Source organism: Chiloscyllium punctatum, chromosome 45 (genome assembly GCF_047496795.1).
Source record: "Chiloscyllium punctatum isolate Juve2018m chromosome 45, sChiPun1.3, whole genome shotgun sequence".
NCBI classification, from domain to species: Eukaryota; Metazoa; Chordata; class Chondrichthyes; order Orectolobiformes; family Hemiscylliidae; genus Chiloscyllium; species Chiloscyllium punctatum.
Genome location: NC_092783.1, coordinates 41,752,960 through 41,768,691, shown reverse-complemented (window position 1 = coordinate 41,768,691; position 15,732 = coordinate 41,752,960). Strand labels below are relative to the sequence as shown.

Sequence of the window (15,732 nt, the reverse complement as noted above, 5' to 3'; positions counted from 1 at the left end):
CCTGGCAAGTGGGAAACTTCCTTATGCAGTGAAGAGCTGTCTTGGAAGGATTTCAGAATTACAATATTAATGTAATTAAGTCTTAATTGGATTTCTATTGGTCTCAATTCATTTTCTGTATTATGAAATCCATTTTCTAATGGATTTCTGTTTCTGTCAGTTTTACCCTTTTTCTTTCTTGAACCACAAATTTGCTTGGCTCATAGTACAGATTAATCAACAGCATGTCAACAGAGGCAACTAAATTCCACTTATTTTCTTTTCCCTTCTAAGGTGCAGTTTTCTCATTACCTCACACCATTTATTCCTTGCTGAGGTACAATTCTACGAGGAACACTCCTGTAATCTTTTCTGTTGGTTGATATTCATCTGCCAGGTTCTGTGGACTCTTTAATTGTAATGGGTCTCATGATCAAATCCAAACCAATCCTCGCTCAGTAATCAAATATTAGTGGCTCTGAGGTGGAGCTGTGGACAAATGATGTTTCTTTACATTGTAACCAGAAGTGGCAGCCCTTGCAATGCTTCCTTATTTTCCAGGTCAGTTGAAAACAATGCAATCCGAGTTATGATGAATTATTGCAGCACAGAATAATGAGTTACAGTTAGGACTTGCAACTCTTTTTATTTCAGCTACATATTGAGGACATAATAACCATGTTTAATAGTGACCAATAATGGCTTTAATTGTTGGTGGGATATAATAAAACATAAATGGCACGGTGGTTCAGTGGTTAGCACTGCTGCCTCACAGCACCAGGGTCAGAGGAGTGGAGGTGTAGAGGGAAAATTTATTGTATTCGTTGCTCCCAATGCGGTCTCCTCTACATTGGGAAGACTGGGCGCCTCCTAGCAGAGCACTTTAGGGAACATCTCCAGGACACCCGCACCAATCAACCACACTGCCCCGTGGCCCAACATTTCAACTCCCCCTCCCATTCTGCCGAGGACATGGAGGTCCTGGGCCTCCTTCACTGCTGCTCCCTCACCACCAGACGCCTGGAGGAAGAACGCCTCATCTTCCGCCTCGGAACACTTCATCCCCAGGGCATCAATGTGGACTTCAACAGTTTCCTCATTTCCCCTTCCCCCACCTCACCCTAGTTGTAAACTTCCAGCTCAGCACTGTCCCCATGACTTGTCTGGACTTGTCCTACCTGCCTATCTCCTTTTCCACCTATCCACTCCACCCTCTCCTCTCTGACCTGTCACCTTCATCCCCTCCCCCACTCACCCATTGTACTCTATGCTACTTTCTCCCCACCCCCACCCTCCTCTAGCTTATCTCTCCACGCTCCAGGCTCACTGCCTTTATTCCTGATGAAGGGCTTTTGCCCGAAACGTCGATTTCAATGATGTGCAGGTTAGGTGAATTGGCCATGCTAAATTGCCCATAGTGTTCGGTGCACTAGTCAGAGGGAAATGGGTCTACATGGGTTACTCTTCGGAGGGTAGGTGTGGACTGGTTGGGCCAAATGGCCTGTTTCCACACTGTAGGGAATCTAATCCAATCTGTTCATAAACAGGAGTTATATCACAAAACCCCTGCATGACTAAACCTGGTGGTAATCTCAATGATTGTGCAGTTTCTGTTATGTTCTTGTCTGAATAAACTGTGTCAAAGGATGTTAAAAGCCAGGAAGTTTTATTACAGTAGTGATCTTTAGCATTGAGGGGGAAAATGACAAAGCAATAACTGAACCTTTTGAGCATAGGATTTGGGGCATAATGGGGAGGTTGTACAGTACAATGGTGAGACTTCTTTTGGAGTACAGTGTGTGGTTCTGTTTGCCCTGCTATTGGAAGGATATTATTGAATTGGAGAGGTTTCAGAAAAAAATTACCAGGATGTTTCCAGGACTGGAGGGTTTTAATTTAAAAAAAGGTTGAGTCATTTTTCACTGGACCGTAAGAGGTTGAGGGGTGACCTTGTAGAGGTTTATAAAACCATGAGAGGCGTACATACAGTGAATACCAAATGTACTTTCCCTAAGGTGGGGTTTTCAAATCTAGGGGGCAAATTTTAAAGGTGAGAGGCGAAAGTTTTAAAAAGGACACGAGGGGCAACTTTTTTCCACAGATTTGGCTCATGTGTGGAGTGAACTGCCAGAGGAAATGGTGGCTGTAGGTACAGTTACAACATTTAAAAGACATTTGGGTAAATATATGAATATGAAAGGTTGAACAGATATGGGCCACACACTGGCAAGTAGGACTACTTTCATTTGGGAACATGGTTAACCTGGACTGGTTGGACCGAATGGTCGGTTTCCATGCTGTATGACTGAGTCTGGAAACAAGTTGCGGCTTATGCAGAAATTCTACTTTGTGTCAAATGTCTTATTCCTGTTAGACAATTCCAGCCAAAAGTTGTTGATTGTTATCACTCGGCAGTTTCAGTGTAGTATTTAAAACTGTATCAGGTGGTATCTACGGAGAGAAAACTGCAGTTTAGATTTCGTGTCTGTGACCTTCAACTAAAGCTTATTGACCTGAATCATTAAACTTTATCATTCTTCCCACAGACGCTGCCAGACCTGCTGAATATTTCCAGTATTTTTATGGGATTTCAGGTTTCCAGCATTTGCGCTTTGTTTTGTTTAAAACCAGAACCCCAAGCAAAATGCTAACTTGATGTCTTGTTCTTCAGGTAATTACTGTGAAGTGAGTTCCCGTTCAGGCCGCTGTTCTCCTGGAGTTTGTCGGAATGGTGGGACGTGTGTGAACTTGCTGGTCGGAGGTTTTAAGTGCGACTGCCTGCCAGGGGAATACGAGAAGCCATATTGTGAAATGACCACTCGGAGCTTTCCTCCACAGTCATTCATCACCTTCAAAGGGTTGCGGCAACGTTTTCACTTCAGCATCTCACTCACGTAAGTTGTCAATTGCTGAGCCTTGCTTCACCCAATGTACATGACTGTTCCTTGGGAACTCAGTGACTGTGCACACAGTTCAGTGTGAAAATTTGAAATACTGAGCAGAATGGTCATGGCATCAAATCCAAGTCTGTGCTAGATAAACTGATTCCGGCTCAGCCATCAGAATTAAGCCAGGCACTGTGGATTAAAGAGAGTATGAATATCTCTAATTACCATCTCGTTTAAAAACAGGAATGTGTGAATACTAATTAGTGTCATTTCTCTGTAGCTCATTAACTTCATAAAAATGAAGCCCAAGGTTCAGTGTTGAATATATCTCCGGCCTATTCCTTCAGGAGCATGGATAGCTCCATGCATGCCCGTTTTTGGATAAACTGCTTTGTCTCTGTCTAGATTGGTGTTTTGGCCAAATATTGGTTGTGCTTCAACATGAATCTGTGTAGATAGGAGAGGCGAGGAACAAAGAAGGAAATTGCATCAGCAGTACCAATGGCACAATGAGCTCCATAAAGGTGTAGATTGCACAAGAAAAGAATTTTGCATTCATGATAGTGGCAATTGCATGAATGAGACGACTATTTAATTGTAACTGAAATAGGAATGTAAGAACAGGTGGAGACAGGAATGATGATTAGCATACAAATGACAAATTTTCATATATCTATTTTGAAACAACTTTTGTCTCAAAGATTTCTAAAACTACTATTGGTGCTTTCCAGAAAACTGGCTTTGTGTTGTTTTGTTGCTGATAATTTTATCACTTTTTATTTTCATCTTTTTTCTCTTGTGAAATCACAGACCCAAATGGGAGATTGTAGAATTCATGAGTGTTGGGAACATTTCTGTATCCTAGGGGCAGCATAGTGGCACAATGGTCAGCGCTGCTACCTCAGTGCACCAGGGACCTGGCTGAAATTCCAGCTTTGTGTGACTGTGCAAACTCTACACAGAAATTCTCCTCATATCTGTGTGGGTTTCCTCTGGGTGCTGCAGTTTCCTCCCGCTGTCGAAAGATGTGCAGGTTAGGTGGGCGAGTCATGGTAAAAACCCCAGATGGTTACAGAGATGGTGTGGGATGCTCTTCAGAGGGTCAGTGTAGATAGCCTCTTTCTATACCATAGGGATTCGATGAACGTGTTAATTAACTGCAGTGCTAATAATGTAACTAACGTGTGTCCCAGAGGTACTGCAGTCAGGCAGATTCGGCAACTCTTCCTCATTAGGAATGACAGTCAGCTGTTTTAGTTTAATAATACAGTGCATTTTGATAAATACCATCTGTGAAAATAAGCTGAGTTTAAGTGGATTTGCAATCTGCATTGTTCTTGCTTTTGATAAATTTAACAACTAGCACATCCCTAATCATTTACAAGTGAAGAAAGAAAAATACCAAGTGTGCCGATGTTACATAATTTCATTTTGTCTCAATATCTCTTAATGTTTCATGTTCCTGTTGGTAATAATAACGCATTGTGAGCTCATCTTGTTTTGTATTGGAGAAAGTGAAGATAGTTACTTGATAGCACAGAACTTGAATATTGTTGGAAGGAAAGAAAAATATGTCATTGTAGTTTTCATCTTCCACTCATCAGAGCAAACAAAATCTACCAAGCTACAAGTGATCACAACAATTTGTATTTTGGGGGATGTGCACTAATTGGTTGGGAGGTCAACTCACAGTGGCTGAGGTCTGGCCATTGAGAAAACAGTGCAGACCTATAGACCACTACCACTCACCCCACCACTGTGCTCTGGGTAACTCAAAAAAGAAATGAAGTCTGATCATGTTCCTTATGTATGTCCTATTGAGTGTGAGACAAAACTCTTTTCAGTCTCTCTTTTCAGTCTATATTTACTGTTCGTATTCTCAAAACCTAGAAGCACCATGCTGCTCAGTTAGAAGTTGTATGTTTTTGAAAGAGTTCTCTTGAGGCATTTTTTTCCAGGACTGCAAAGCTCTTTTCACTCATGAGATTTTCTGCCAATGCACCTGAGGTATCAGTTGATTCTGGAAATAGATACCTACCGAACAAGACAAAATACCATATAGGCCTCAGGTGAAAGCCAATAGAATTAGTGCAATGATATTTCCTGTTTCTTACTCTCTCTTTCCTGTCTCCCTCTTGTTCTCAGTTGTATTTTTCTGTGTTTGTTATTTTTATAATTATTTTTCCACTTCTTGTAGTTTGTTTAGCTGTGAGGTTTGTAAAGTGATTTATGTAACAATTGTAATGAGGTCAACCAGTGGACATCATAGAATAACGTTACATGATTGAGGCTGTTAATCAGGTCCAATCAGGGAGCCCTGGCTGGCATTTAAAAAGGGAAGTGACAGCGATGCTGACACTTTGGTAGCTGAGTCTGGATGAGGCAATACTAAGTTCATATCTAAATAAAGGGTGACTTGGGTGATGGATACCAGCCTCTGTAAAGTCATTTCAATTTCACTATCTAAAAAGCTAAGGAAAAAATATGAATTGGGGCCAGGAGCAGACTTTTCAGCCCCTTTAACCTGCTGCACCAATCAATATGATCATGGTTGATCTGCTTATGATTAATTTTAATTGCTGCCTGCCCCCATCACTTTAGATTCTTGACTAACAAGCAACCCTGTCTAACTACTTAAAAGTTCTCAATGACTCCACTTTCACAGGGGCTAGGTATTCTGTAACAAGTAATTCAGCTCCTGACTTCCCAAAACCTTTCTACCATCTATGAGGCACAAGTCAGAGTGTGATGGAATAATCCTCACTTGCCTGGATGACTGCATCTCCAACCATGCAGAAAAGGTTTGACTAACTCACTTGATTTGTGCCACATCCACAAATATTCACTGTCCCCATCACCGACGCACAGCAGCAGCAGTGTGTACCATCTCCAAGATACGTTGCATGAACCTAACAAAGTGCCTTAGATAGCACCTTCAAAACCAATGATCACTTCCACCTTGAAGAATAAGGGCAGCAGATACATGGGAACACCAGCATCTGATCGTTCCTCTGTAAGCCATCCTGACTTGGAGCAATATCGCTGCTCCTTCAGTGTCGTTGGGTCAAAATTCAGGAGCTTCCTTCCAAGAAGCATTTTACTTCTGTGTATGAAATGGAGTGTACTGGTTCCAGAGACAACTTCTCATCACCTTCACAAGGGCAATTAGTGATAGGCAACAGATGCAGGAATGAATAAAAAAGATATGGTCTCATTATCAGTGACACCCACATCCGATAGAAGAACAACAAAAAAGTCTTAGGGGATCACCTCTGGGAAAATACCACTTCTAATTTGTCCTTTGTCCATTGTGGGCTGAGGACTCCCATTTTGCTCCAAAACCAGGGTCTCAAAGCCTGGAAAATTCCAGCTCCTTGTGTTCAATTCTGAGTGCTGCATTCTAGGAAGGGTATGAAGGATTTAGAGATGGTGCAGAAAGTATTAATAAAACTGGTTCCAGGATTGAGGAACCATCCACCAAGGAATATTCCTTTAGAGCAAAGATGGTTGATAAAGGTGTTCAAAACCACAAAGGATCTTGGCAGAGAAACTGATTAAGGCTTGAGAACTAGAGGGCGTCCATTTAAGGTGATTTACAGAGAATCACAAGAGACATAGGGAATATATTTTTTCAGACTAAGCCGTTAAGAGTCTGGAATGCACTGCCAGAGTATGATGGAAAGGCAGATACTGTAGGGGTGTTAAAAATGGAATTGGATAAGCACCTGAAGAGCAAGATGTACATTGAAATGTGTACAGTGTTGTTAGTTGGTTGCTTTTACCAAGTACTGGTACAGACACAGGTCGAATGACACCCTTCTGCACTGAATATTCCGTGATCCTAGTGCTTGACAATATTGTGTTTGTTGGTGGGTTTTGAAGTCGCAATGTTTTGACGCCGTGGTGTTTTGGCTCTGTGATGTTTGTTTGATGGTGGTATTATAAGCCTGAAGGCCCAAGCAGCTGCTTTTATAATGATTATTTTAAACCTTGTGCAAATGCTTAGATTTGTGTGGAATTTCCCTGCTGGGTGATTTGCAGGTCTTGTAATCATTCGGAAGTTTGAACTGCTGCGCAGTGTTGTAAACTCTCAGAATTTGAGTGTGTAACTTGACTCTTGCCTGTGATTCACAATGTTGGTGGTTGGTCTATTTGTAAAAATATTTCTCATTACTGGGAAGTAGTCTCTTTTCCATTTTAGAAACTTGTCAAGGTGATGCTAATATGGAGAATAAAATCTGAAGTAGCATGTTCTTAGATTTTAATGCCTCTGCTTTCTGTTTTGAGCCTTCTAACCATTTTCTGTTATATTTGGCAATATTGGACGTGTTGATAACCTGGCTGTGAATACAAGTTTCCTTGAGCAAGTAGTACAAGTAGTGTGAAGACTGCTGATGTTTCCTTATTACCAAAGTGATGTATGGCCACTTGTCAATACTACAGTCATTGTTCATGCAGGCTATTTCTTGATGCGCTATGCAATTAAGGGTATGACACACCATTAAGATTCCAAATGCATACTGCATGAAGACCATTGCTACTCAGTCCTAACATAGTTAAAAATCACACAACACCAGGTTATAGTCCAACAGGTTTAATTGGAAGCACACTAGCTTTCGGAGCGTCGCTCCTTCATCAGGTGATAGTGAAGGAGTGACTCTCTGAAAGCTAGTGTGCTTCTAATTAAACCTGTTGCACTATAACCTGGTGTGCGATTTTTAACTTTATACACCCCAGTCCAACACCAGCATCTCCAAATCAGTCCTAACATGGCATACAGATTGCAAAATATAAAATGTTCAAAGAAATGAATCAGGAAATAAGAGGGGCAAAGATGTAGTACAAGAATAGGTTAATGGTGAATGTAAAAGGCACGTCAAAGGTTATCTATAGGAACATTCGTAGCAAAAGTGTTGTCAGGAGTGGTGAGGTGACTCGGAACTGGAATGGAGATCTCTTGGTCATGACAAATACATAGCTGGGATATTACGTGAATGCTTCCCAACAGTTTTTATTAAGGAAGATGATTCTTCCACAGCTGTGTTAAACAAAGGGGTTACTGCAATACTGGATAGAAGGGGGCTCTGGAAAAGTTACCGGCACTTAAAGTGGGCAACTCATCTACTCCAGAGAGGACGTATCCAAGGATACCAAACAACGTTGGGGTGTTCATTGAGGGAGTAATGGCAACAAATTTCCAATGTTCTTTCAGTGTAGTGCTAGAGGAATGGAGAAATTCAAATGCCACACCCTTGGTCAAAAATGGGTTGAAGGATACTCTTGGCAGTTTCAGTACAATCAGTTTAACATTTGAGGTGGGAAATCATTGAGAAATAATAACTCAGAAGGAAATTAACAGCCACTTGGACTTGCATAGTTTATTACAGGAGAGCCAGCTGAGATATACTCAGAGAAAATCATGTTTACCTAACTTGATGGAGTTTTTCTGAGGTAACAGTGAGGAAAGAGTAGTGCAGTTAATAGCTGAAGTGGCACAGGCTTTGTCACTGTTTTTCTTGCCAATTATTGAATGGTAAGGATTGGAATGCACTGCTTACTAGGATAGCAGATTCAAAAGCAGTCTCCACAAGGGAATAAATATAAATAGGTGAAGAGACTAACTGGATTGCTCTTCAAAAAATTGGGCACATACTTGATGGACAAAATGGCATCCTACTACGTTGCATTATTCTATGATTCTGCAAGAAGTGGTATAATATTTGGCATGTTTCATTTTTACATTGAAAACCAAATCAAAGTCTAGAGCCATAGAGTTATACAGCACATTCATGTAAGTATCAGATGCCTTGTAATTGTTGCTATTGCACCTGCTTCCTCCACTACTTCTGGCAGCTTATTTCATACGAACCACCCTCTGGATGAAAGTTACCCCTCAGGTCCTTTTTAAATCTTCCCCCTCTCACCTTAAAGCAATGCCCTCTAGTTTTGGACTCCCCCACAATAGGAAGAGTACTTGGCTATTCACTCTATTCATACCCGTCATGATTTTATAAACCTCTGTAAGATCACCCCTCAGCCTCTAACACTCCTATTTGTATTATAATCATAATATATGCACACTAATTTAAAGACAGTATGTAGAAAAGTGGAATGAAGACTGCTTGAACATAGTTAACAGAGCGATATTTTCATTTTTCTTTATCCAGAAATAAATAGTATCTTTTTAAACAGACTGATGATGATGCCAGTTACTTCAATTGATCCCTTGTACTACTTATATTAGATTTATGATTGGTTGAAGAGCAGAGAGTCTGGGATCACATGAAATGTGATTGATGCCTAATTTCTGAGCAAAGGCTTTGTTTGACTGCAATGGGAAACATGCTTGAGTTAGTCTTTTATGGGCTGAGTGCAACCATAATTCTGAGATATTTAATTCAAAGAGATTAACTTTAATTGCTGCAAGGCTGTTTAAAAGGTATCCCTTAAGGGTATTCCATTATTGGAAGTGCATAATGGATTTTATGTGAACAATTGTATAGTCTATTCATCATTCAGTCAACATTAGTACTACCTGATGATCTTGAATTTTTAAAATAGCTTTACTTGCACATATTGTGCGTTTCGAATATTTGCATTGCCATTCTGTCATTTCTTTTGTCTTGCTGCACAATGTTCATGTGCAGAGTTTTAGTATTAGGAATGGCTCCAGTATATAATCAAGAGTATTAAAAGTCCCTGGAAACTTGGTACATCTGTATAAATATTATTTAAATACATGCTGGAAATGCACATCAGGTCTGGGCAAATCTGTGGAAAGAGGTACAGAGTTAACATTTCATGTTGTGACCATTCACTAGAATATGCCTTAGCATTTTGCTCGTCTTGCTGAGGTGGTTACTATAGCTATTACGTGTATCAGGGAATTTGTAATAAAGTAAAACCTAGAAGCAAAACAACACTAGCTGTATGTTGAATAAGAAGGGAAACTCATGGAGTTGAGAGGGATAACATAATTTGACGTCACTGGGATGCCACAAAAGAAAGCATCTTTTCCTAGGATTCCTGTTGTAAACATTCAAAAACAACCAATTTCTGGTATATGCGAGGGATAAGGGCATAGCTCAACATGCATACTTTTTTAATCAGCAAGCACACTCATCAGATATTAACATTGAGGTTGTAAAGCTGATTGCTGAACATCAGGGATGACCACCAGGCTCTTCACTTAAATGTACTTCATGCACATATGAAGAGTAGTTATTAGCCATGGTTCTTTAAATCTAGAACTAACTGAGAGCATTGCAGACCCTGCAGAACCATTATTCATAATTTTAAAATTAAAAAAATGCTGTACTTGAATTGCTGTTTATTTCAAGGACCACATTTTCTGATTGTTACTATTTCATAGTCTCATTGTACACTCAACCATTAGTTTCTAGACTTCTTTAAATCACAGGCAGAAGGATAATTGGTAATTCTGTGCACTATCTGTGCATTCAATAACAGCCTTCAAAAAGGAATAAGTACAAATAGGTGGAGAGAATAACTGGACTGCTGTTCAAAAGAGAAGGCCTCTACTTGATGGGACAAATGGTTTCCTACTGTGGAGTGCTATTTTATGATTCCACATAAAATGTTATATTTGGCATATTTCACTTTAAATGGAAAACTAAACTAAAATTTATATGGATTACAATTATAACATGTACACATTAAAGTGCATCAACCAGAATCAACTGTTTATTGTACTTTCTTTTTCTAAAAATAATTGTGGAAAACATGTCATCAGAACAGGTGTAGACCATTTAGCCCCTTCACACTGCCCACAATTCATTTTGATCCTGCTTATCTGTATCTCAGTTCCATTAACCTGCCTTACTCCATATCACAATAACATTTTAAAAGGAAACTCTATAACTCTTTGCTTGGAAGTTTCATTTGATGCAACATTCAGAGTCAATGTGATGTCCCTGTCTTCATAATTTAGCCTATTTAAGCTCTAGTATCATTCCCATATGTCCGTTTGACACTCAGTCCAAAACAGCAAATCCTTTCAGTTTCAGTGACTAAAACAGAATGCAGTAATCCAGATGCTGTCTAGGTATGACCCTGTAGAGCTGAAGCATTACTGCTTTATATTTTGTATTTCAACTCCCTTGTGATAAATGTTAACAATTCCATTAGCCTTTTCTGATTTGTTTTCTGTAGAGGTGCGCTAGGTTTTAGTGATTTGTGTACATGGCCAACAAAATCTCATGTTATCCAAGACTTCTAATCTCTCATTCTCATCTCAATGTAAGTGGTTTCTCCTTTCTGCATTGTTGTTAACAGTAAAATCTGGTAGTGTAGAGTTTTCTCTCGTTGTTAACGTCACACCAGTGTTTGAGATATTCACCATAAATTTCCTTTATTACTGTTTTAACAGAGAAGGTAATCCATTCAAAACGTCTCCAACTAAATAGCAAGAAGAGCAATTGGATGAATAAGAAGGATTAAGCACTTGTTTGTCATCTTACTATTTCTGTGCTTCATTGGTGTAATTTACTGCCAAACATTTATAAAAGGAAACAAGTCCGAATTATTAGCTGGATTTTTGTCACTTACAGTGGCTGACAACACAAATATATTCAAAACATTACTACAAATGCTAGAAATTTGAAAGGTAAACCTTTAATGCTGAAATAACTCTGCAGGTCTGGCAGCGTCTGCAGAGAGAGAAATAGAATGCATGTCTCAAGTCATTGACATTTCTTCATTATTTTGTAAAAGAGCCATCATTTTATTCTTCTGAATGAAATGTTTTTTTTCTTCACTTCTGCTGCTTAGAACTGCATTGTATGAGAATAGCACCAATTCAAATGATGTTATTGACATTTCATATTAGAAGTTTTGACATAACTCAACAGCCTCTTAAAATATCATGGCCGCAATCGTGTTAGAACATCCACTACTTGTTTGGTTTTCTTTTTAGAGTCTGTTATGTTTATTATGCCAAAATGATAATCAACTTGTAAAGGTTATTTAACGGATTTGAATTTAGAAGAGGGAATGCAATGAGAGTTGAATATATCTGTTTTCAAAAGATATTTTGAAGGGATCTTGTGGCATTGAGGGTTATGGTCATGGCCAAGAACTTAATTTCATGGCCAAAGAACAGTTAAAAATGCAGAAAGTGGAGTTTTTTTTAATATTAGAGGTGGTGGGCTGAGTGGGAACCTGGGCTTTGTTTTACATTAATATAAATGTATTTGAACATAGGAGCAGAAGAATGAGTTTTAAGTTGCTGAACACACCAAATTGGAGTATGGTAAACAATGAGGAAAAATCTGGAGATTGCAAGAGGAAAGACATATGTTAACGTCATGTGTAGACAGGTGGTGTATGCTGAGGAAATGGAAAATGATGGAAATATTCAGCAGGTGTGTCGACAGAAAAAGAAAAACACAGTTAACCTTTCTGTTCAAAAGAAGAGTCATATTCAACCAAAATTTTGCTTTCACTTTTATGTGATATTTGCAATTTAGTTAAAATGTGTTGTGGCAGTTTTAAGATAAAGTATCTTAAAGATTAAAATAAGGGGACTAACTCAATAAAAAGAAGCAAATCTTGATTAATAAGAGCGTACGAACAGAAAGATCTCGGGATTGAACTTAAAAGGTAGATTACAGGTAGGAAGTGTCACTAAAAGATAAATGATACCAGATTTTATGGTTGGTACTTATTTTTAGTGCCGCAGTTAACGTGGCCAGCACTCATAATTCTAGGATTTAACTGGTGAAATATTTAGTTAAACTGAAAAACAGTGCACCACTGCAAGTGCTACAGTTGCTCATGAGAAACTGTTTTGAAAGGAAGCTGTCCTGAAATAAGTCATGAGGACACCAAATAGACCACTTCATTCAACTGCTTATCACTTTTTCCATGATTATAGTCAAACAAAGGCACAAGGAAGAGTAATAAAGGTTTATTGGAAAATATTGCCAGGTTAAAGCTGATCTCCACCAATCTATTGGGATCAACAGGATACAGAAATAAGGCAACAAGGAAGTCAGTAACAGTTCATTCTGAACTGAAAGAAGGGCACACTGTAATCAGGAAAAAAATGAGACGGTTTCATACAGTGGTGAGAGCTGCATTCAGTAGGAACATGTCTCAAGCATATCACGATTATATTGTGGTGCGGCCTTTATTCTAAGACATTCCTCCTAGGAGTCACAAAGTCACTGGAACATAATTAATGTTTACCAGGGGCTAACGTAACACTGAACACAGGTTTAAAAATAGATGTGACATAATTCACTACCTGTTGTTATGTTTTCAAGTTGTGTGATAATATTGACAATGTGCTCATTTTTCTTGATACTCGTGTCTCATTTTTAAGTGAAGCAGTTGTTGCAATATGTTATTCCTGATATCCTTCGGTCCATTTATATTTTCTTTACGCGGTGACACAGATTCATAGATTAATAACAAAGCTGTAGGTCTGATCAGTTCCTCGTGGTGTAAATATTTGATCCAACAGAGTACAGAAGGAACTCTTCTGGGAAGGATTATCAGCTCTTAACACCGGATAAACACTGTTGCTGACTGTCAGGTGGTCTGACAGAGTTTGTTTGTTGCCAGCGAGGTATCCCAGGTGATCTTGAAGCATAATTGCAATAAATCAATGAGACTTGCCTGCACAACCATTGAAAATTTAATCTACCCTTGTTGTTGGAATGCATCCAGTAAGCTTAACTTGCAAATATGATACTAAACTTCCAAAGCAAAAGAGAAGGCAAACTTAGCAGAAATGGTTTTAAAGTTAGATTTGCCAGTAATTTATTGTAGTACCTTTACAGTAAATTAATTATGGTGAAGGTCTATAATTTTCAGCTGCATTAAATGAATCAAAAGGAAGAAGAATCGGGAGACTATAGTCTGATTGAGGTTAGAGTTCCTGTCTCCAAACCTGATTTTGCAATTCACTTTGAACCGTGTGTATTCAAATTTCTTGCTCATGATAACAGTTCAGTTTTCTAATTTACATCAAGATTAGCTGATCTGGAAGCAGTGTCATTTATTTATTGACACATCTCTGTAAGGCTGTTCTGAGATTATTTTTTAAATTAGCAAATATGAAAAATGTTTGATCCTCATCTGTGTACCTAATTGCTATTCATATAATGGCTCTAGGCCATTTTCAGTCTACCTCTCTTTGTGACTATGGTTTAATTCACAGCTATAGCCTGCCTTTTGTGACCAGCATGAATCTCAGATCTGCAAATTTCTCACATCCAGATCTCCAAATGCTACTTCCAAAGGAAGAGTGATTTACTTGTACATCTTTCAATTTGGTGATCTGATAAAGGGTCATTGGACCTGTAACATTGTCTCTGCTTTTCCTCTATAGATGTTGCCAGACCTGCTGAATTTCTCCAACATTTTCTGTTCTTGTTTCAGATTTCCAGCATCTGCAGTTCATGGCTTTATTTCAATTTAGTGTGGTATGTTTACACTTCACAATATGCCCACCGTGATATTGGGGGAAGGGTTGTAGGTTATTGAGTGACTATTTTATCAAACACCTCTGTTTACTGCACAAGTGTAATTCTGAGCTTGTGGCTGGTTGCCTTTTTATTTCATACACCATTTCAATGTAGTTCAACGGAAGCTCTGAAACAGCATCTACTCTTCTAATTGGGTACTTTTATAACCTTCTGAACAAGTTCAACAATTTCAGATCAAAGTCAGTGTCTCCATTTTTTATTGGTTAGCACTTGCGGTAATGATTCCGTCTATGTGGAGTTTGCACATTCTCCCTGTGTCTGCGTGGGTTTCCTCTGGGTGCTCTGGTTTCCTCCCATAGTCCAAAGATGTGCAGGTCAGGTGAATTGGCCATGCTAAATTGTCCATAGCTTTCAGGGATGTGTAGACCACGTACATTAGTCAGGGGAAATGTAGAATACTGGGGAATGGGTCTGGATGGGATACTCTTCAGAAGGTTGGTGTGGACTTGTTGGGCCTAATGGCCTGTTTCCACACTGTAGGAATTCTACAATTCTACCTTTTACAGCTCCATGTCTCTTTTTTTCTTTTGTCCCATTACCATGCTGTTTGATGTTCTACCAATATCCCCTTTTTATTAGTTAGACTCTCCCATGTCTTTTATCCTTTCCTTCTTTCCCCCTTTTCCTGTCACTACCCTTGCTTAAAACTGTTAGATCACCATGAATTTCTCATGAAAGGCCATTGACTAAACCATTAAAATAAAACAAAGCACTGCGGATGGTAGAAATCTGAAAGGAAAACAAAATTGGTGGAGAAACTCGGCAGGTCTGGTCGCATCTGTGGAGACAAAGTAGAATTAAACATTTCAAGTCCAGTGACCCTTCTTAGGAATGGATCTGAAACATAATCACTTCTCTCTCTATATTGATGTCAAACCTGCTGAGTCTTTCCTGCATTTCTCTTTATTTCACACTATTGGCATCCTCAATATTTTGCGAGGAGATATGGTTGCCATACTTTCCTTGTTAAAAAGCTGCATGACTCCATTAAAACTGAAGGATTATTGTTTTAATAAAAGGCATTAACCCCATTGCATAATCAAGATCACTGAGTGAGTTACCACAGGCCTTATCACTCCCAAGTGCAGTACTTGACCTCAAACCAAAGCATTAGAGATGGTACTAGATTATGTTATATTCTCCTAATGATGTATCTTCATTGAAGCTATTATAAGATCCTTGCATAATATACTGACCTCTTCATCCTGGCAACTTACATTAGTTTGGCTAAACCTTGAACTGATCCAAATTTTTGAATCAAGTTAAAAATTAAAACTTCAAATTAGGTCCACCAAAAACTTATAACTGAACAATATGATGTTGTCATACGTAAGAGAATGAATCGTGTTGAG

At 38.9% G+C, this 15,732-nt stretch overlaps 1 protein-coding gene across 4 annotated transcripts in view; it reads left to right on the top strand.

Annotated features, from left to right (window-relative positions):
• The window catches only part of celsr2 (cadherin, EGF LAG seven-pass G-type receptor 2), a 327,026-nt gene that overhangs the window by 171,593 nt on the left and 139,701 nt on the right, over window positions 1-15,732 (top strand). For all 4 annotated transcript variants that reach the window (XM_072563587.1, XM_072563585.1, XM_072563586.1 and 1 more), the window contains exon 3: window positions 2,651-2,873. In XM_072563587.1, the coding sequence (XP_072419688.1) occupies window positions 2,651-2,873 (223 nt within the window). The remainder of the gene's footprint in view (window positions 1-2,650; window positions 2,874-15,732) is intronic.